General features: G+C 48.4%; 2 protein-coding genes across 2 annotated transcripts in view; both read right to left on the reverse strand.

Moving 5' to 3' along the window:
• The window catches only part of TSPAN9 (tetraspanin 9), a 261,741-nt gene extending 252,936 nt beyond the window's left edge, over positions 1-8,805 (reverse strand). The window contains exon 1 of the mRNA XM_063308383.1: positions 8,714-8,805. The gene's annotated coding sequence lies outside the window, so the exon portion shown is untranslated. The remainder of the gene's footprint in view (positions 1-8,713) is intronic.
• A 4,874-nt stretch (positions 8,806-13,679) lies between these two features.
• The window catches only part of CRACR2A (calcium release activated channel regulator 2A), a 60,375-nt gene continuing 51,070 nt past the window's right edge, over positions 13,680-22,984 (reverse strand). Inside the window, exons 12-17 of the mRNA XM_063308385.1 lie at positions 21,816-21,948; positions 20,920-21,001; positions 19,440-19,554; positions 16,995-17,096; positions 15,306-15,382; positions 13,680-13,824 (exon numbers count right to left, since the gene is read on the reverse strand). Of these exons, the coding sequence (XP_063164455.1) occupies positions 13,734-13,824; positions 15,306-15,382; positions 16,995-17,096; positions 19,440-19,554; positions 20,920-21,001; positions 21,816-21,948 (600 nt within the window). The 3' untranslated portion in view covers positions 13,680-13,733. The remainder of the gene's footprint in view (positions 13,825-15,305; positions 15,383-16,994; positions 17,097-19,439; positions 19,555-20,919; positions 21,002-21,815; positions 21,949-22,984) is intronic.

Below are 22,984 nucleotides of genomic sequence, written 5' to 3' on the forward strand. Positions count from 1 at the left end.
CGGGAGCCTTGCCACGCCATGCCACGCCACGCCAGGAGGCCACAGGAGCCTAAGGCAGGGACTCCATTTGCAATGGGAGGGGCTCCACTCTTCAAAAAGAGCTTCCTTTCGTACCTGGAAATCTTGTGCAAGGGTTATTTGGATACTATCCAAAGTGCTTTGAATGCCAGTGCAACGGGCGTTGTTATGCTTGGCTTAAAAACAGCCGGGAAACACCCCACTGCCCTTCATCAGGAACAGCTGCAATCCCGCAGGAGCTGCAGCTCGGGAATCAGCCAGATGGGTTCCTGGGACTTGCCAGACCCACATAAGGCCGCTCTGTTAAGAGTAGCAGCCAACACAGGAAGACGGCAAAAAAGCAGCACGAATCGTGGCCAGCGTGCGCTTCCTTTTGTGCCTCAACGTTCCCGCTGGAGGAGGTTGAAGATTCTGCCCGGAATGGAGCAGCGGGGCAGCCGGGCTCCCTAGGCAGACAGCCTAGCTTCCAGCAGGTCACACGCTTTTCTGGATTAAGCCCTTCCCTCCCCCTCCCCCTCCCCCTCCCCCTGGTGGAAACTCACACCTCGGACACCCTCCTTTCCAGCTGTTCAAACTCCTCGGCAGGGAAGGGGCCCCTCTATCGGGAGGGAGGGGGCGGCGCACTGCAATTCGCGCCGCTCGCTCGGGCACCGAAGGCGGACGTCTTTCACGGTCACGGTCGCCTGCTAAGATTTTGCCGTTTCTTTGGCCGACGAGTAAGACCAAGGGAAAGCGAAGAGAAGCTGCAGGAAGCCAGCGGGGCGGCGGAAGAGGGAAAGGTCTTCGCGGCTTGTTGGCCTAGAAAGCGGCTTATCGCTGCAGAGCAGACCCGCCTCGCCAAACCGGAAAGGGGCCGGAGGAGCCCCCGTCCGTTTGCGCACCGAAACCCCCAAACGCACCAATTTAAAATAATAAGTGTGGCACGTACCGCTGCGGCGTCCCTTCTGGTCTCCGGCTGGATGGCGCTGGCAAGGGGACCGGCAGGCTGCAGTTTTCTCCCGCTCTCTGTCCTGCAGCAAAGGGGCCACATGCAAAAGTAAGTGCCTGCAGACAAGCGCCGCGTCTCTTTAACTCCACCGCGCGGCGACTGCACCTAAGCGGGGCCTAAAGAGCCGGAGTGCCGGCCTCCTTGCGCTCCCTCTCGCCAGTCTACGGCCGTGTTCCTCAGACAGGCCATCCCCGTTTTAGACCAAAAAGCGTGAGAGCCAGTTTGGTCTAGGGGCTGAGGTGCTGGGCTAGAAACCAGGAGGCTGTGAGTTCTAGTCCCCCCTCAGGCATGAAAGCCGGCTGGGTGCCCTTGGGCCAGTCCCTCTCTCTCAGCCCAGCTCGATGCAATGTAGACCAGCCTCCTGGTGGTGCACCCTGGGCAAGTGACAAACAGTCTACACATCTGGCTGCTGGACCTCACAAGGAATTCCCAGCAAGAAAAAGCACACCAAACTGCTATGCAATATGATAAAAAGCATGTTGTGCAAACCAGCCAAAAACTAACCAAAAGAAAAGGAAGAGGAGGACCACTGCACCTTTTGGCACAGATTCACATGCCAGGTTTTGAAAAAGTCAGTTCCTGGCTCCTCTTCCTTTCCTTCTGGTTAGTTTTTGGCTGGGTTTGCACAACATGCTAGTCTGGTCTGGGATGGGGATGCAGACGGGACTGCACGAAGCTTCAAAAGAGCTGTGTTTATTGGAAGGCTTTGGCACCGGTCCCAAGGAGCGCCCCGGGGTCAGCTTGGGAGGGTGCATGTCTGCTCCATCACTGCTGGTTCCAGTGCAAGCACTCTTGCACAGGGTGCACAGAAAACGGGGGGTGGGGGGGCTGCGAAGAGGACTTGCAACTGCTTCAACATTTCCAGGAGGGGTGCTTCACTCCTTCTCCTGGGCCTTGGGAAACACCCTCTTTCAAAGGCTCTGCCCAGTCTTGATGGTCTGACCCAGTGTTTCTCAGCCTTGGCAACTTGAAGATATATGAACTTCAACTCCCAGAATTCTGGGAGTTGAAATCCACACATCTTCAACTTGCTAAGGTTGAGAAACACTGGTTTGTCCAGCTGAAATAGAAAACTCAGAAATTCCCCTGGGGTCCTGATTGGCTGGCAGACATCCATAAATATGAAGTCCTGTGAATGTTAATGTGACAGCTTTGCCCACATTTTTGTTTCTGTTGTTGTTTCAAGCACTTGCTTTGTCTCCACTGCCATCTAGTGTGTGATGTGGTGATTTAAATTTGGAGGGGAAAGATCTAGATTTTCTAACCTTACTTTAAATGGGAGGCATTTATTTTTTTCATGTTTACATGATGCTTTCAGTTGTCGAGAACTTTAACTCACAATCTTAAAAGTTATACAAAGCCAATAGAAAAAGATACTCCATTTTCACTGCAGCCAAATTTGGCCAAACACTAAAAAGCTAAGCGGGGTTGGATCTGATTAGTATTTGGATGGGAGGTGAATGATCCCAGTAGGAAGGAGGAGAAAGGAGGCTTGTTGTAAGGACGAAGTGAAAAAAGCTACAAATGAGAGACATCGCACAAGAGGGTAGCTGCAAACAACGCAGATGAGAGCAAGATTGCGCATAATGTGTGTGGAGAGAATTAATGTGGTCAAAGAGAACAAGGAACGTTGGAATTAAAAAGGGTGAAGAAAATGCAGAGTGCTTTTGATGGAAGTAAAGCAGTGTTTCTCAACCTCAGCAGCTTTAAGCTGTGTGGACTTCAACTCCAGGATTTGCCTGCCAGCCATGTAACAGAGACATGTCAAGATGTGCACATGGCTTGCTTAGGGAACGGCTGCCAGACCTCTTTCGTGTACGTGTGCAAAGATTGCACCCTTCCCTGAAAACTGGAAGAAATACTGTTAAGAAAGGTAGCAAGAGCAGATGCAAAGATCGGCATGGGTCAGCGTGCTGAGCACGCGCGGGACACGACTGGCAGAATTCTGCTCGGAAGGACCCACAGGGCAGCCACCAGCAAGGTGGGGCACAGCTGCAGTCCGGCCAGGGGGGCTTGCTCTTCAGAAGCCAATGAGAAATGGCAGAATGGGAGACAGAACCTTCATTGTATGTGCCTGGACTTAGAGAAAGGGCATGATGAAGTGCACAGGCCTGGAATGATGGAATACTTTACACAAATATTGGGTTGAATGTTGCTTGCTGAACGCCACCAGAGTTGGATACATGGAAGCAAACCATGTGCCAGCATGAATGGAATCCTCAGTGGGTGGTCCGAGGGGGAAGGCACGGATGTACGATGTCCTCCTGGATGTTTAACGTATTTATGATAAATGGGTCAGAAGGCTTACGGTGACATCAGAAGTGCGTGGTTAGGGACTCGAATGTGGGTATAGCTGACACCGGGTTGTTGGTGTGAGCTAAAAGATTTGCAGCAAAAGTTACAGGCGTATGGAGCAAAGAGGAGTAAGGACCTGCATATTAATGGGAAGAAGCTGACAAGATCCTCAAAAAGGAAAAAAGGCAGTTTTGAATGGGCGTGCGGAGGTCATTAAAACAAGGCTGTGTGCCAGGACAGAAAAGCAGGGCCGCCATAGGGAATGGGGTTGACCTAAATTAGTTTTAGTGAGTTTGTGTTTTGTCTTATCCTCTGCCCCAATTTCTTTTGTCTACCATTCTTTTCTTTACTACATGTTGCCTAATATTTGTTACCTTGAAAGGGATGGTGTAGTGGCTTTGTGTGTAGCAGCAATAGAAAGGGTTAATGCTGAAAGAAGTTTCAGGGGCACTTTGGCTCTGCTCCTGTCCAGTCTTAGACGCTCTCTTCGGCCCTGTTCCTCCCCATTTTCCATTTTTCTCCCTCATAAATTCAGTCTGCATTCAACTCCCTTACATTTTTCCTCTTCAAGGACTTTTCTACTTCTGCACATTTTCAACCAAATATATTGATAGGGCACCTTTCTCTTGCGTGTAATGTTATACAGTAATGGGTTACTTAAAACACTGAAACTGTAGGTGATCTCTTTCTACTCTGAAATTTCTTCTGAAGAAATGTTGAAGCTTCTCAGCACTCAGAAGGAGTATCTTTCTCTGATTTTAAGCTACATTTAGCACCTTCGCAGTGGGAACACAGTGGAGGCTTCCTGATTAAATGGGGTTTAATGGCTGGGTTTCCTGAAACTTCCTCCTCGCCCACTAGTTACAAATGGCTGGTACAAGCTGACTCTAAGCCACGATCTCCGAACAAACAACTATTGTTAAATAATTCAAACCATTCAGTCAATCAACTCTTCTCAGTCGCTATCAAAGGAAATACTCACAGAAATAGAAAAGCAGCAGCACATGTGACTGTAGCCTTAACAGAAACTGTGTTTGCTGAAGGCGCAGTCCTAGGCTCATCTTAGAGTTTACAAAGATCTCCAGTGTTGTCTGTTGCTCTCTTTAAGTGAAAGTAGCTTGGTTATTACTGTAATTTTAGTTTAGAAGATGAGATTGTAATAAAATGTTTGTTTACAGTACAAAGCTGTAACTCTGTAAAACCGCATCTGCGTCTGCGGGGACTCCAATGGTTACTGCCTATGAGTGATGTACGACTTCCCTCTCATCAAGATGTCCAGGAGATAGGAATAAAAACTCAGAATGGACAACGTCCCCTCAGGTTTCCTAAAAATAGCTGATGTGCTACAAGCAGGAAGATCTGTAGTTCTCAAAAATTAAGGTTTCCAACCGTTTTAAGGTGGAACACGTTCTTCCTAGAAGGCCCTTCCTTCCACTCCACCTGAAGCAGCAGGTTGTCAGGGGGGGCGTGAACTGATCTGACCCAAGGCTTTCTGCTACGGGCTCTGGGGGTCCTTGGGCTGGAGGGCACCAGCCAGAACTCTGCAGAGACTGAGGAGTGGATAGGAGAGGAAATTTGTACACCGACTCTTGGTTGAAATGTGCTTCTATAAAAGCGCTTCAGCTCTGAAAAGCCATCATACTCCACCGCTATCCATCACCAACTTTGCTGTTCTACAGGTCATGCATATGCATGCTTATTACATTTTCAGCACCCCAACACTGTATGGGAATGTCTCTTTTGGTGGCTACTAGGAAGATTTTTCTCACCTCCATTACTGTAGGCATTGGTTACAGAGCCGTTTCTCTCCCCAGAAGGGCCTCCCAAAGGGTATCAATCTGACAACATCTGGCGGCGTATAGATTTATTTCCACCTTCTGGTTTTACGCAGTAATTGAAGACAAGCCCATGAGTTGCAGAGCTGGCATTTTCCATCAGAGAATCACCAAGATGAAAGATCAAGCTATTTTTCGTTTTTCCCTTTGATTTATATCCCACCTTTCTGACAGAAGTTCAAGGTGGCATATATAACATTTCCCCCTCCGACTTTATTCTTAAAACAACTTCTGAGATAAATCAAGCAGAGGGAGGGTCAGCTTCACAGCCAAAGGAGGAATGGAGCTTCCCATAGCCCTACACTTGCACACCAACTATGGCACCACACAGGGTCTGGTGAAACCTGTCAGCCTCACGCATGGTGGAGCTGCAGCACGTGGCTTCCCAGGATAGAGCCTTGCGCCTGAAGAACCAGATGGGCCCCTGTTCTGGGGCCCACAGATTTAGACATGCTGCCTAGCGGATCAGGCCAACCTTGTCTGAACACAACCACAAAAGGGCCTGGCCATTCCTTTCAACAGCCGAAGTTGGTTGGACAGAAATCCAGTCCTTGTTTGAAAAGAACCCCAGTCTGCACAGGTCCAATAACAAACTTATGAATGGGGTAGATAAAATGCTAGTAATAATTGCAGAATGAACATATAATAACAAAGTAAGTAATATGGTTACAACATAACAAAGAATAATCTTCAACTGGCCGAGCCATCACTTCTACATGATGATGGCACTAATTCTTTTGTTTGGAACTCTTCAATTTCACTAAAAACAGTTTTCCCAAAGGAAGCCTTAAGTCATTTAGAAGAAAAACAACCAGCCAGGAGATTTATCAGGTTTTACTATATTCTGAACCTCTGTAAGAAAAATAACAGCTTGAAGCAAAATGTATCTGGTTCTAATAATTTGAGGTAATGCCAAATTAGATTCTTTTTTCCTACCTGAGCATCTTAAAAAAGGCAAATTCACTACAAATTGTTTATCAGGAACGTATCATGACTCATCAAGTTTTCAAGCATTCCTATTTATAATACAATCTTTTATAGCAGGTGTTATTTGGATAGTTCTCTGTTTTGCCAATTTATATGAAAGCAACTTGGCTACTCCTCTATTTTGCTTCATGCATTCTTGACATCAGTACCTGGGGAGATGCTAGAGCAAATGTAAAGCAATCTGTCTGTTATCATACTGAAAGGAAAGAAGTGATCACTGGCAAGCAGATTCAAGAATAAGCCTTGTCAAACTAGCCTCACTTCATGCTTTGATTGCATAATTTCTTTCATAAAAAGTGGGAATGCCCAGACATAATATGCTTTGATTTCAGGAAAGCATTTGACAAAAAGCAGCTGGTTATATATTCAGGCTGCAGAGCATGAAAGGATGGGGAGGGGGCACAGCTGTCTTGCAGCTGCAGGTTTCCTGTTTTCTGGCAGCACCCATGCCACTTGCCTTGCCACCTCCTGCCCAGGACCGAAGGAGTGCCGGAGCAGCAGGGCAGTCCTTTTTGTATTTGTTCAGGGCAGCCAGGTTGAGTGTGCATAACAAAGGTGGCTTTAGTGGCTTCAGGTTAAGAAGAGGCACACACCTTTTTTTAGGAAAAGCTTTTTAAAAAATATTTAACATTTGCTTTCATTACAAGACGAATTAGCAACACTGCTGTTTTTTAGCCAGTGAAATGCATAGCAATTCTGGATATTTTCACAGAAAACAAGATTTTCTTAAATTGTATCTGAATGGTACTAGTTGGTTTAATTAACATAACAAGGGTATGTTCAGTACCCATTTGCTGATATATTCATGCCTGCAAGTCCGAGGTTCCCAACCCAATGATGCATATGGTAGTGCTTGGTGGACCTTGGTGGATCTTGGAAAGCTAAGCCCAAGGTTACGGGCAGACAGATTGACCCAGGGGAGCGGAATGAAAATAGTCTTGTGTGCAAAAGCCAGAGGAGGAAGTGGCAGATGGGTGGGCCTGAGGGCATAACCAGCGGGCTACGGGAGCGTGGAAGCCCTGAGATATAAAATTGCCCTTGAATGCTGCCCATTCCAATGGGCTCAGGGATGGGGCCTGTGCTCCTTTTTGCTTCCAGAAATATTTGAGTTCCACTTCTGAAAGGGGAAACAAATCGCATGTGACTGAACCACAAAAGAATTGGGCAGAAAGCAAGTCAGTGATTAAGGGTCTCCAGGCCTACCACGCTCCAGTCCAGCAGCCAGGCCACGCCACTCAACCCCAGGAGTGGAGATGGCAAAACAGCCCTGCCTGCCCGAGAAAGTGATTCCAGGGCAGCCTGGCTGCAGCCTGCATCGATGCTGTTGATGCTGCCAGACGACACGCAGGAGAAATGCCTGGCACCCGATTTCATGCGGAGAGCGACTGCTTGCAAACGAGCGAGGCTTTATGAAAAGGAAAGTAGGGAGTCAGGCGGGAACCAAGAAATTTATTGGGAGCGACTCCTTGAGTCGCTTGGCTTTGCTTCTGCATCAGTGCCATCAACATTTTGGAACTCCATTTTGACTCACAAGTTGCCATTATTTTGAAAGGGCTCATGAAGAAAACTGCTTAAGACCGGTGCCGAAATTGCCTGGAATCGGACTACTGCCCTGGAAGGCATTACTGCAGGGGAAGAGAGGTGCATGGATGAATACAGACGCACAGCCCCGCCAGGGAAATTTGTGGGTGTTCAAAGGCCGTTCAGAAGGATGTCTGTTTCCTGAGCACAACAGCCAAGGGCACCTGCCAACTTTTCTCTCATTTAAGGATCGGCCCAGAAACTCACTCTGCAATTTCGCCGGGAGAGACTCGGCATCGAGTCCCGGGAGCACTCCTGGCTCCTCTCCGACCCGGAGAGTTAGGTTAACCGCACGGCTGTCCCGCAGGATTGCAGACAGCCTGCCCAATCGGGGCGCGGCCGGGCAGAAGACGGGAGGCAGCCGTCAATTACCCGGACTTTTCAGGTAACGCAAAATTTGGGGGGAGTAAAGGAGAGGCAAAAGGGGAGCGCCCCCCCCCCGGCCACGCCATTCCCGACTTGCACCGCTCTCCTCCCGAACTGCTCCGGAGGGCTCACCTGGCACTGCGCCACCCCGGGAAACGGCTCGTCCGCGCGAGAGAGGAGAGGAGAGGAGAGGAGCGTTTCCCCGAGCAGAGCGGTGGCTCCCCCCGCTCCGCCTTTCTTCCGGGAGGGGCTGCTAAAGCCTTACCGGCGCGCGGAGTGGAAGGCTGCGGCCCGAATCGCGAGTGCACCGAACGGGACCGAGTCCGGCCAGTTAAAGCTCCTCCCGCGCCACAATGCTGAGCAAAGCGCGCCCGGAGGGGGCAGCGAGATTCGACCCCCGCCCCCAGGACGGCCGAGGCGCGCGCCCGCAGCGTCCCCGCGCCTTCCAGGGCGCGCCGGCGAGCGGCGCTTTGCGCTCGCTCCCCGCCGTCCGACCTCTCCGCGCCGGCCTCGCTCCCGCCCGAGGCCCCCGCCCCGCCTTCCTCCGCGGCCGAGCCGAGGGGCTGCGGGCGGCGACCCCCCACCCCCCGGAACGCCTTCCCGGCCGGGGTCCAGCCCCGCCGCCGCCTGCCCGCGGACTCACCGCTTGGCGGGCCGAGGCGCCGCGGCTCGGCTTCCCGTCTGCTCGCACTGCGCGCGGCTCGGCTGGGTCGGGGCTGGCTCGGCTCGGCTGCCAGCGGAAACCGGGGAGGGGAGGGGAGGGCCGGGCGGCGCCGGGGCGGGGAGGGGCGGGCGCGGGCGGTGCTGCCGCCCCCCCAGGAGCCAGCCGAGGAGCCGCGCGCAGGGCTTGGCGCCTCCCCGCTCGGGGCCCGCTCCCTGGCCGCCTTTGTCTCGCTCAGCTCCTCTGCCCCGGGCCTCCGGCCTCCGTCGGCGTCTCCGAGGGCAGGCGGGTGGGAGAACCCCAGAGAGCCCTTCCCGGGGATGCCCGCTGCCGGCTAGCTGCTGCCCTCGGCGTGGGGAGCCGGCCTGGAGGAAGCTTCCCGCCCTTCGCTGGCTCGCTCGTTCGGGGGCCGCGGCTGTACTCCTGCTTGCCCTTCGCCGGTTTGCTGCTGCGGCCGATCTTCCCCTTGCCTGGCCTGCACGGCCTACCCGCCGGTGCCCTGTCGCCAAGCGCGCCCCCCAGGCAAGGTGAGCGGGGCCGGCTGCTGGCGCGCGGAGGACCGGAGCGGAGCGGAGCAGCGGGTGTCAGGTGGGGGCGGGCGGGCCTGACCCCGAACCGGCCGTCGGGGTCTTCCGTAGTCAGGGCCGCAACTAGGGGGGCGCCAAAATGGGCGCGGAATCCATGTTTGCCCCGGGTGACACAGACCCTAGTTGCGGCCCTGTCCCCAGGACCCTCCTCTTCCCCTCCCTTCCCTCCCCACGGTGGGCCCAAGGCGGCGCTGAGCAAGTGGCTCTCCCTGCGGTCCGAGGGCTTCTCGGCCTCTGCCCCAGCACAACTCAGGGGGTGGGACTGTGACTCGGGGTGCCGCCTTTCCGATGCTCCTGCTTTCACAGCCATAGGTCACAACCAGGAAAACTGGCCTCGTGTGGTGTCTTTTCAGAGAAATATTTTGCCTCGTTCTATCACAGCCTTCCTCCCTAATAGCACACTCTTTTATCTCATGCTACATTTGCCATCCCTGGAAATTTCTGAATGCCTGAAATTGAAGTCTGTTAGTACTTCAGCTTCCTTGCCCCCTTAGCCCTGGGCTGGCACTGATAGCATCATCTTAGTTTTTCTTTTTAATAGTCAGCAACAGACCAGCTTTTGCCCTCTCTTCTTGCACCTTCAACATGAGATTCCTGAAGTCTTCCTTTATCCAGCCAATCTGAGGCTGCTGATTTTCTCCCAGCAATTTTGTTTCTTCTGACCCAGCATTTCTCATGATACATGAGAAATGTATCATGTTAAATAAATCACTAGTGCTGTAGAAAATAGAAATGAAGTATAAAGTCATCTTGATAGGTTGGGCCAATGGGCAGAAAGTAACAGAATGAAATTCGAAGATGGCAAATGTGGAAGGAAGCCAGAAGTCCCCCTTGCTGCATTGGTTCTGCTCCCACCCAAGTAGGTGGATCCAGTTCTTGGGGGTGGGCTGGGCCAAAGTCTATTCAAGCAGAAATGGGACTCACCCCATCTCATGGGGCTTTCCCAGAGGATGACTGTTAGCCACCCTGAGTGCCCGTTGGAAGAGGAGAGCAGGATATACAATAAATGGAAGATCTGAAGGGTAAGAGCAGAGACAATTTCATTCGTTCATGCATGCTTTTGGATCCTGCCTGTTCTCCGTGTTCAAGGCAATTCACAGAGGATTTCCCCTCCCTTTATCTCCACCTCAGCAACCCTGCGAGGTAGGTTGGGCTGGCAGAGGGGAAGAGCTCCAGGGCACATCAGGAGCTCTTTGGTCAAACGGGACTCAAACACTCTCCAGTCCCAGCCTGGGTACCCAAATATCTCCTCTGGAGGCCCCGGCTGGGAGGCTGTTGTGCAACAGGCACGTGTGCAACAGGCACAGCATGGCACCTTCTACTTTTCTGGCACAGGAGGAGCACCAGAAGGCAAGACTGGAAGGCATTATACTAGTTCCCCAACCCAACAAGCAGTGGATGTTAAAGACCGTGAGGACATAAAGTCTGCTCAGAGTGTGCAGCCATAATTGTTCCCACTACACGAACAGGTCACCCACCCAGCTCACAACTCTGGAGGAGCCACATAAAAACATGCAACATGTGCCTGATGAAAGGAGAGCATCGTCTCTGGGCTGCAGAGCAGGCAGAGAGAGCCCTTATTGCTGCACCTCACTCACACAAGGGGTCTGCTTCAGGCAAGCTGGGGACCAAGGGGATTGCCAACTTGCTGTGCCCTAGTATGAGATCCAGGCAGGGAAGGGCTACATTCTTTTAGGGGCAGTCATGCCAGTGTCACTGAAAAGGCAGCCACCCAGGAGGAGGCCCTTCCTGTGTCACCCAGACTCCAAAAGGCCTCTTCCGTCTGCTGTGCCTTTGTGGAGCAGTGGTTACAGTGGAGTTTGATGTCGCAGTGGAGCATCCAGACACTCCGCCATGGGTATGAGTAGTTGGGAGAAGATACGTGTAGTTTATAGATCGTTGCGTAGTGGTATGGGGAGGGTGACATGCCAGCATTCCAGCAGAGCCGATAAGGATTGTTTAGGTGTAGTTTCACATCAAGGTCAGGCAGTTGGCACCATCTGGAAACTGCTGTGGACTTTTAGCGGGGGGGGGGGTGTAGTAAAAAAGAAAAGTTACTGAGCAGTTTGGTTTATTGAAAGGGGCTGGCACGGAGGGGAAAATGGAATGCTTTAATGGAATGTTTGCGGGGGAATCTTCATTCAAGGCTTTAACCTGGTTCTAGTCGCTTACCTTAATAAAGAACTTCTACATATTTTATTTTATATTATTTTATATTTTATTTTAACCCTTTATTATTTTTTTTGTTTGTGTGTATATATATATAAATATAAATATAAATATAAATAAATAACTCAAGGTGGGGAACATCCCTAATACTCCTTCCTCCTGTTTTCCCCACAACAATGATCCTGTGAGGTGGGTCAGGTTGAGAGAGAGGAACTTGCCCAAGGTCACCCAGCCAGCTTCCCTGCCTAAAGCAGGACCAGAATTCGCCGCCTCCTGGTTTCTAGCCCAGCACCTTAACCATGAGGCCAGACTGGTTCTCCCTATCCTAAATGGCTTGTGGCAAAAGTTGCTGCGCTTAAGATTAAAGGACTACACCTTCTCTGCAGCAGAACCTGGTCTGATCTGGGCCTGTGGGCGTCTTGATTGTGGATGACTAGGAACCTTTAACTACCTTTGTTATGCATATTATTTATTGTGGATTTTAATTGGTCAATAATTATCTGCAATTTAAATAGGTTGTAAATCACCCTGGAGAAACTTGGCCTGAAGACTGGTATAAACCTCTAAAAATAACTGTAATTCAAAAAAGAATGTGCTGGTAGGCAGGCAGTGCTGGTGCTTGTTTTGGTTCTGCTGGGTCAGCCTTTGTGGGTTAAGGGGAAGCAGGAGGAGCATTTCAGTGCTGCACTGGTAGACGCAGGGGCTGGTCAGGAGGCCCACCAGAACAGTTTGCCTTGCCAGCTGCGGTCTCCGGTCCATAAAGCCCGTAACGCCCTCGGGATGGGGGGGCAAGCAGTCCCTCGCACGAGCCCACTTAGTCTGTGGCTGAGGAAGCTGACCTGGCTTGGCCATCTGGAGAACTGCTGGCTTAGATTGCCTAGCTGCTTTGTGTAACAAGGACAGAGTGGTAGTTTTCTCACCAGGTGCCCTCCGGGCTTCAGACCCTGAATGAGGAATTGATTCCTTAACCCCTCAAACCACCTATCTTCTCTGTCCAAAATGTGAACATTATTGTCTTTAAATGACTGTCCTTTTTCTACATTGCTCCTCTTATGTTTCGGTGTTGGATCTTTAGGGTGTGCAAGCCTCTGTCTCAGTTCAAACCCACTAACACACTGAGACAGGCTTGTACACCCTAAAGATCCAACACCGAAACATAAGAGGAGCAACGTAGTATATGCAGTCCAGTGCAGTGAGGGGTGTTCTGAGCTCTACACTGGGGAAACCAAACAGCCTTTACACAAGAGGATGGCCCAATACAGGAGGAGCAACACCACAGGACCAGAATCAGCAGTTTACCTTCATCTAAAAGAAAAAGGACACTCATTTGAGGACAACAATGTTCACATTTTGGACAGAGAAGAAAGGTGGTTTGAGAGAGGAGTTAAGGAATCCATCCATGCCAAAGTGGGAAATCCTTCCCTCAATAGAGGCGGAGGCCTCAGACACAACTTGTCCCATTTTTCATGCAGCTCTTTCATCAATCCCCAGGAAGATTAAGACCACCAGGAAGCCCACTCTTAACGATCCACTTGGGGATGAACAAAGGATCTAGGAGTAAGACATCCCAAAGACAATCCACACCTACATGGCACAATTAACAGCCATTCAGGTGTAGGGATAATGCAGCCACCCTGGAAGATGTATATGGGGTCCCCTCACCAACCTTTGCCCAGACTGAAGAAACTGCTTGGACAAGCAGCGAAGCGTTTCTACCAAAAAGCAAGAAATCCAGTTGCCATGACCCAACACACACAGAATCCTCCTGGTGTGGTCTAAACAGGTCAGAGTCTTGTGAAATCTGGATGCAGGGGTTCCCCCGCATATCTTCCTTTCTCCCTAGATATTTAGGGTGGCAAAGCAGGTTGTATGTTTCCGGCTCAGGCTCCACTGCCTTTCTAAGTAGCAGCTAATTCCGTTGTTGGGTGGCAGGTGAGGTTACCACACATTACACTGCACATGTATGAAACCTTATTGATGGGAAGCGAAGACAGGTTGCAGTTTTCTGTGATGGTCACACGCTCCTGATTCTTTCTCCAGCCTGAGGCGGTGCTCTTAGGACAACTGATTAGCAATCGTCTTATTTGCATCCAAGAGTTGTTGTTGCAATAGAACTACATGCAAAAATTACTCACGGTCCTGTGCGAGCCATAAACAGAACCCCTGGCAACACAACCCAGGACACTGTAGTATAGGAAAAAAGGCAATGATTGTGTTCATTTATTAAAGGTGGTTCTATATGATCTTTATTGCCTGGAACAACAAGTTGCTTTCTCAGGCAATTGATGCAGCTGAACAGTTTTTTCCTTCACATTGTCTTCCTGCTCTTTTAAAATCCTATGGGAGACAAAAGGAAGTGGGGGGAATTGTTGGTTTTCCAAACGGGGCCATCTATTCTATTCCTGTTTCCAGGAGCAGCTGTCTATATGCCTCTTGGGAGACTGCATGAAGACCTCGCTTTTCTCCAGCATTTTAAACTAGGAGACAGGTTGCCTTTGATGCAGAAACACCACAAGACTGTGGCTCATGGTGACGCCCAGGCACGTATCCCATGAACGCCGCAGCCGTCCGAGAGAAGCAATTCCACCAATTAATTATGAACGAGTAAGTCTAAAGTAGAAAATGACAGAAAGGCTTTTCCTGTGCGTGCTAAGAACTCATCCAGACCCCCTCCTGCTGTACTGAGAGCTCCACCTGCCGTGTATCTGTCCTGAGGAGCCACTGTGAAAGGCTCAGAAAAGGCCATCCACGTGACACAACCTGCTGGTGCAGGCCTGGCCTATCCCCTGCCCAGCCCGATCTGTGGAGCTGGGGTATAGCTCTGCTTCCGTTCTCCCACCAGACCTGTGGAGATGGATGTGGCGCCACGCCCCGTAAGGACCTGACAGATGCTGGAATATGAGGCTGCACTTTGTTGCTTGTGAGAAAATTTACACAAGGGAAGTTTAAAATCAGAAACGTTCCTGCCTGGCAGAAACTGCTTCATGGAATTTAGGTGCACTTGGATTTTAAATTTTTAAATTTCTTTTGCGGTAATGAATGAAAACAACCAAATTCCCCATCCCCACCTAACGTGATACAGGGGACAACATTTGCAGGAACATTGAGCTTCCCCCTTCCTTCCTTCCTTCCTTCCTTCCTTCCTTCCATCCATCCATCCATCCATCCATCCATCCATCCATCCATCCTTCCATCCATCCATCATGGGCTGGAGCATTTGGGCATCAACATACTTCCTGCGACTGCGGCCAGAGTGAGTGCAGGCAGCACTGTGGTGAACAGAAAGGAGAGGCAGCCACAAGAAGGCCATGCCTGGCCCTCAGAAGGGCAGGGCCTCCCTTGCCAGGGGTTGGGGATGTAGAAAAGCCCTTCCTGAGATGGATGTTCCGTGCAGGTAAGTCGGGATGCCTTTCTTGATTGGCTGCCTGACCCCAAATGGCCCCCGTCAGCTTCACAAAGGGAAAAGAACGGCAATTCCGTAAGACACAACAAACAACTACCTGAGGCTCTGAATCAAACACAGGACAAACTAGAAATCGGCATCTTACTGGTAACACAGAAATTAGGGAAATGTCTCAGCTTCTTAGCTAAAGCTGGAATGTATCTAACTAAAGACAGAATTTACTCAATCAGATGAATAAACTGACACAAGGGAAGAACCAATTAGAACCAAGGCAGCTGAAGGTGCTTGTCGCTGCACAAAGGGCACACCTGGCCTGCCGCTTTGTTCTGCGTCCCCGCCCCAAAGTCCCATTCGCAAGGGGGGTGGCTTTTTCCGCGCTTTCTGGCACTTACTTGACTAATGTCCTGTTTCTTACCTGGCCAAGTGCAATATAGATGCCATGGTATTCTCACCTGTCAAGGCACTGCATTCATAAAAAATTAAACTGTAATCCTAGAATAGAGAAGAGAAAAAAGATGGTCTAAAATTAAAAGATTCCCAATAGCAGTTTTCCAGCAGCGACGTAAGAACCAGAACAAAATACACCATTTGGCCCCTAAAATTCAAATGTGGAAAATGTACCAAATGAATTCGTGCTCTGCCACCTCCTCAGGGTAGAACTAGATTGATGAGACAATTAGAGGGGTTGTGCAATCCCCTTTTTCAAGTTCCACTGACCATCCTTTTGCTCATCTGTTGCTTGAGAACTCTGGGAAAAGTATCCTATTTGAAGAATAAACTGGACTTCACTATAATACAACCTCTGAAACCCCCAAACTGAGAATAAACCTACAGATATGAAAATATTCTTATTGTGCTTTCTAAATTATATTCTGCAAATTTCATCCAAAGGAAAGTAACAACCCTGGAAGTTGCTGTCTCTGGCAAATTGCATGAATTCAATAAATTAAAATCTGGCACAGAAATTCATTGATCACTTCAGGGAGTCATGACAGCGCAACATCTGAGAACCCACCTTAATGTTTCACCTATGCCCCCTTTCTGCCACCTCCTGCCTTGAAACAAGTATGGATGGGGCTGAGAACGTGGTGCCAAACCTCAGAAAGAAGAGGGTGGCAATTTTCCTTACTGCTTCATCATGGTCTGGGTCCTCTGCGTGGCTTGCTCTTCCTTTCTCACTTTGCAAGATAGGAAGTGGGCTCCATCTTTTAAATTTGCAGGGCCATGTTGTAAGGGCTGGCCTAAAGACCTACCGAATGCAAATCCAAGACACTGAAGACAAGTCTCGCTTCCTGATGGACCCGCATCATTGCTCCCATTGTTACAACTGGGGTTGGGCACGTCCCACAGAGCTTGGTTACTGTGGCAACCACTCTACAGAACCTTCTCCCCCTCCCCCGTGAACAGACATAGGAAATAACCTTGGGGGGGGGAGAGCATCCTTTGAAAACAGCAACAACTTTTTCCACCCCATAATTTCACACTGTGACTTTGTACTGTCGTGACTCCCTAAAATGACAGACAACAGATTAACTCCAGCCAACCGCACAGAGGGCTGCTACTCCTATTTTGCTTACCATTTTTCACCAGCTGCTGAATTTTAGCAGTGAGACTCTAGGGAGCCTTGGGGCTTCCCCACCCAAGAAATCAAGCACGACCCAGCACTGTGGCCGAGCAAGCAAAGCGGGGCCAACCTACATCTGCACTTGTAGTGACTTCTGGTAACCAGAGAATCTGCTCCAAACTAGATGGCAAGGGAGCCAGGCCTCCAAATTCCCTTATCAGGAAGTTCACAGCTCAGTGGGCACTAAATGAAACAGCTCCTGGTGCTTCTGTTGACACAAGTTACTGACTCAAAGGGTTTTTTTCCCCACAACTGGCAAAAACAAGATGTAGCAGAATAAGCACATGCACTCAGGCCAATCCCAGAACTAGTGGGGTTCCATAGTTCTAAGAGTATCAGTAACTTTAAGTAATGGAAGGAAGGTATTCATTGTATAAATTCTCTGGCAAGTTGCTTCCAGGACTATGAACTAATGGAATATGTATTTTATTTCTTGATTAACTGTCCAGTGCTTAAGAACAGTCTCCCTCCTTACTGTACCTCGGCTAGATGCTTCCCCAATCCATTAGGAACTTCTCGCTCTTTCTCCTTATCAATTTTATTACCAAGCAAAAGGAGGGGAATGTTCTCCCCAGTTGCCTCCTAGGAAAAAAGGAAAAGCAGTTCAAGCAGAGAGAATTTTCCTGCAGGAAAATACTAAGAAGCAGTCCACAAATCGACAAACAGAAACATTTATTAGGCTGTAGGCAGGCACTGAATTACATTATGAAAAACTGAGTTTTGAATTGAGGAGGAAAAATTAAAGCTAAGCACTGTAACTCCATTATCAAGTATTTTTGTTTTGGTTTCAAAAACTACTTCAACATTTAGAATCTCTCCCAGCCTTTCTAGTTAGAAGGTGGACTTTGCTATCCTGGTCTGGATGAAACGGTCTGGCATTCCCATCCCAGCAACTAAAATACAGGCTGTGCAGCTGTGCAGCCGCAACTTGCCTTAACAAGGTGTTTTGGCTTAGGATGGACATGCAAAGCTTGAAAGGGATGCCTTCAGCAAGGTTTTGGATGAAACTTCCTTTGAAGCTGCTCCGTGAGGCAACGGGGGTCTAAGAGCAAAGCAAAGCAAAACGGGGTTGCCTCTCTCCTCCCGATTCACCGCTCTTCCCAGCCTTCTCCCACAAAACTTTCCCCAGGGGTGAAGGTTGGGAGGGGCCTTCTCTCTCCCCACCGCATCAGCCAAAGGGCTTCCAGGCCAGTTGCCATGGGCAAATGCTGTGCCAAAGATGTCTTGGAGCCTGGAGTTCCCTCACCGAGTGCCCAAGGTCTTCCAGGCTGGATGGCTTCAAAAACACGGGCCAAAGTCACCAGCTTGGAAGCTGAGGTTTTGCACAGGCCTAAGGCAATCTGTGGGCAGTAGGTGGGAAAGAGACATTTCAAAACAGTAAAATATATGTTAGTTTTTTATATAACAAAATGTTTGCCATTATGATTGTCAGTCAGTGTTTCTGGGTAAGCAGGATCTATCTATTACAGAAAAGGTTACTGGGCTAATTGTACACATCTTCATCCTCTGCCAGCAGCTGAAAAATTACTCAGTCTCTGGGATGTTTTGCCTTGGGCCAACTGTTGGGCCTCCTTTGCAGCAGTATTTCCTCAGGACCTTTTCTAAGAATGGGGATTGGCAAGGAGAAGGAAAGGATACAGCCCTGTCACCAAGGGTGAGGAGCCCAGCCCAGCCCCAGCCCAAATCCTCTGCACAAGGTAGCTCCCTCTTGGCTTCAGCTCTCAATCATGAGAGGCTACGGAGAGGTAGGGAGGAAGCACTGTGTGGCCTCCGGGGTGCGCTGGATGTGCCCCTCCTCTGCTGCATCAAGGGTCAGATTTTGTCCTGATTAAGCAAGAACCACGCCAAGACGAGGAAGAAGTCTCTAGTGTTTTATTACTGCTAAAGTAGACAGGAAATCCTACCAAACTGAAGAAGCGTGGGAAAACCCAGACAGATAAACCCCAGAGTCAAGGTGGGTCTGTTCTGGGTCTCTTTGAATGACAGCTCAAAGTCTCTAAACTACGCATGCATTTTCCCCCCTGGATAGGGGCCCCCTCCTGCTCACCATCAGAACTCATGACAGATTTGAGCAAAGACACAATTTCTGCAAAATGATTAGAAGTTGGATCTAGGTTTTCCTGCAGGCTTGCAAGCATTCAGGACTTTGGAGCTTTAAAGAAAGGCAGGTGGTGTCTCTGCACAAGCTTGCTATTACCCTGTCACTCCTCCATATACAAATAATACTGAAGGAGATGGAGGCAGGAGGGAAGCAGTTGAGTGACCGGCCAATCTTCTAAATCCCAGGGTAGCTCACCAGGAGTTCTCCAGTTACCCAATAGAGTATATGCAGCCTGAGGGGGCTGGCTAGGGGACCCCACTCCTGGGAAGGGGGTAGGGGCCTGAAGGATGACCCCCTTGGTTGCAGCTTGTCCCCAAGGGGCAGGATGGGCCCTCTGTCCTGCCTGCTTTCTCTGAGGTGCTCACAGCCTCTGTACGCTGCAACATCAGTGGCACATGAGTCTTGCAATATTTTTATGGGGTGACTTTGAAATCTCTCTCAGAGCAGGTAGAAGAACAAACTCTGCTGGCCTGCTGAACAGCAAGAAGCGGGAAAGTGTGCCACAGAGGAGGAAAAAGAAAGCTCCTGGGGCAAGAAGAAAACAGAAGCAGAGAAGAACAGGCACTGGGTTTCTAGCAGTCGGCCTTTAGCGATATATTTTAACCTGATTGTACAGTGTCGATAGGCTTTAGCGTTACATCACTGCTTTGTACATCATTATATTACATCGTTATATCATGGCTTTGAGTCTTCTGTGAGAGCAGGATAAAAACGTAACCCAGTGTAATCAGTCAGTCAGTCAATCCACCCATCCATCCATGGAACCTGTCGCCACCGGGGAAAAAATATACCATGCTGGAGCCCTTAAATCAAATCAGACTTGCCTCTATGCTCACCAACCATTGCTTTACAGCCACAAAGGTGTCTCGTGCCGTTATGTCATACATCACAACAACACCGTCAGCTTTTCGGAAGAACTGCTTAGTGATGCTGCGATACCTGGGAATCAATTATTTCACAGAATCAAAACACAAAGGAGCCATCGAACCCAGCTTTCCCTGCTCAGTCCAAACTCAGTCCAAATTAAGAAAGCATTCCAGGCCTGGGATGGTCTAGTCTGTGCCTGAACACACTTAGCAAAGGGAGCCCACCAACTCTCTAGGTTATTGGTTCAAATTGCTCTTACTCTTGAGAAAGGTTTTTTTTTTTTAACATTCAGTCAGAATTCGCTTTCCTTTCTTTATTGCTCTGTAATTATCAACAGGTTTTTTTTTATCGTATGGCATAGCAGTTCGGTGTTCATGCTGCTTTTTCTTGCTGGGAAATCCTTGTGAGGTCTAGCAGCCAGATGTGCAGACTATTTAGCCGTGACAAGTCACGCCTGGGGTGCACCACGAGGAGGCTAGTCTACGTTGCACCGAGTTGGGCTGAGAGGGAGTGACTGGTCCAAGATCACCCAGCCGGCTTTTGTGCCTAAGGCGGGACTAGAACTCTCATACCACGCCTGATTGGCTTTTGGGCTGAGAGAAGGTGACTGGCCCAAGACCACCCAGCCGGCTTTCATGCCTCAGGCGGGACTAGAACTCACAGACTCCTGGTTTCTAGCCCAGAACCTCAGCCCCTAGACCAAACTGGCTCTATTATCAACAGTGAAATAGCAGCTAAAAAAAATAACACCTATAACAAAATTGAATTTCTAAGATTTAAGGTGCACTCAGACTCAGAAGGGTCTTTAGATGGATTTGCCAGTAAGAAGCTGTTAAGAAAGAGCTTCTCCATCAGAGCACTTCTTTCATAGATACGTCTTTAACCGTGACTCCTGGCACAGTAGTTGAATTTGTAAATTTATGTCCTAGTAGCTAATTCTTATAAAAAGCTGAAGGGCAGAAAACTCCATCTGGATCCTGGCTTTAAAAAAAACAAAGCTGGTTCTGAAAGTAACACCTCCTTGCAGAGGGCAGAGGGAATGGCCTTGAAGACAGGAGGAAGAGCCACTACCAAGGCAGTGGTCAGACAAATAAAAGGGACCTGAGGGTGAGCCATGGAAGTAACTTGAGAAAACATCTCAGATAAGCTCCCCCACCCCACCAGTTGACATGAAGATAGAGGGAGGGAGGGGGAAGCACATTCAGACTTCCAAGATTCTGTTATCGTAGTTGTTACAACAAGAGATCCTGACTTACATGGCATTGGTTTCCTAGCCTGGTCTACCTTGAGGACTAACACACCTTTATTTATTTACCCATCTCCCTCCCAACGGAGGGACTCTGGACAGTTCCACAGGAATTGAGCTGAACTACAACATACAACTACAACTTTCTGCCATCAAGAACTCAGCCAGCAGATAAGGAGGTCTTGGATTACCTTTCTTGCCCAGCGGTGTCCCAAAGCTGCAGCACCACCTGGCTGCTATCCAGGGTCATGGTTTTCATGCAGTAATCCACCCCTGTAGGAGACAACAGCTCCAATTGTCTCTTCTTGGCACATTTTCTCAACTGCATCTTATTCTCTGGGAGGAAGGGGAGCTGGACGGCAGAGGGTCAGAAAGAAAGTAGCTGGTGCCCTGCTTGCTGCCATGGAGGAGCAGGCCTTGGCATGGCCGAGCAAATTGTTCTGTATCCCATTGGTCAAGGTGTCCCAGACAGAGCGAACCAGGCTGGAGCTCCACAGAGATGGGAACAACTTGGCTTGGACTAAATTTTTATCATTATTTGGAATCGGCAGCAGATGTCAGAGGCCACCAAGCCCTTCAGGCACATTCCAGGGCTCGCATTTCCCGTGGGACTCAATCCTCCTCCCTCTCTTCAGGCAGTCTGGAAAGACGTACTTTTGTACTGGAATGTTTTGCTAATTGCTATTTTAATTGTTTTTAATAGCTCAATTTAAACATTTTAAAACTGAAAACCACTAAGAGATTTTGATGGTTGCTGGTATACCCAGTTAAGAGAATCATCACTGTTCTGCCAACCCATTCCCACACTAAGTACAGCCCCATCTTTAGCCTCCCACCTCACGGCTGTTATAACTAAAACATTTAGTAAAAATTATTATAAAAAAAAAAATTAAACCAGAGGGTTTGGCAGCCTCTTAAATTTATCTATCCAGACATTTGTGTTTTTTTATTGTTACTATTGTCTTCTTGAGCTTAATAAAGCAAGAAGGCGTTCACAGGATTTATCTGGGGATGCTGGCAGGTACCAAATTCCAGGCACCTGGGGTGATGTGACCGTGAAGTGTTTCCTCTGGCCTCATTTACTTACCCACTGTAGCAGCCGTGCCTGGAGAAAAATGGTCTTCACATAACTGCTTTAAAAATGAAGTCTTCCCCACATTTGAATTGCCTACCAGAACTATCTTGAATATGCGATCTGGAGCCATGCACAATGCTTCATCCTTCACACAAGCACAAATATTAGGTGTTTAGTGTTGCATGTTAGGCATACGATAAACAGAATGGATTGTGTAAATAACGGATGGCGATGTAGTTCTTTTAAACTATCCAGACTAAGTTGACCAATTATAATCTAAGGTAAAAACACATTAGTTAGTTACTTGCTACCAATTTTATCCGGCAATGGAAAATTACATTTCCAAGGCAGCTTATATAGCATTAATGAGATGATGATTGATAATCATGATGACATTAAAAGTTAAAACAATACAATATAGTTTTAACCCTTACCTGCAGCAGGAAGACTATGGATGTTCTTGTTTAAAACAAGACACGCCTGCTGAGCTGTTTTGTTTTTAATTGGATTAATGGTTAATGAATTTAAATAATAATTGGATAATAGCAGTTATATTCATCCAAATGCCACCTCTGAGAAAAAGACACCAAAGCCAAACTTTCATGTGATCCATATTTTTAAGCGATCATATTTGCCCTTCTCAGAACATGTAATTCTGCAGATAATTCCTCAAGTTTATTACAATTCTAAATTCAAACTGCATACTAACAATATGTATTTTGTGAAAACTACATCTATAAATAATAATGTTTTGTTACACCAAAGATAAATGCAAAAATTGTACAAATGGTGAATTAATATGGATTGGAAATAAGACTACATCTGACTCAAAAGTATAAAAAGTCTCACTGGTGCTCTCTTGATAATTTCAATTCCCATTTTTAAAATTCTTTTTGTTTGAATAGAAGCAAAAGATTTATGCTTCCACATTTTTCATTTTTCATTTTACATCTTTATAATATTAATGCAACCTTAGACTGAAAGCACATTTCTTTACATATTTCCAGGTATGTCAGGGAAAAAAAACGATAAAGCTGATTGTTGGAAGCTAAGTGGCTGAAGACTTTTTTACAAGAGTGACCAAAATATTTACTAAATTTTATCCTTAATGAATAATGAAAGAGCTAGTATACTGCTGTCGACTTGCTTTTTTGCCACACAGCCCAGATTGGTATAATCTT

Source organism: Candoia aspera, chromosome 7, assembly GCF_035149785.1.
Source record: "Candoia aspera isolate rCanAsp1 chromosome 7, rCanAsp1.hap2, whole genome shotgun sequence".
In the NCBI taxonomy this organism is placed as follows: Eukaryota; Metazoa; Chordata; class Lepidosauria; order Squamata; family Boidae; genus Candoia; species Candoia aspera.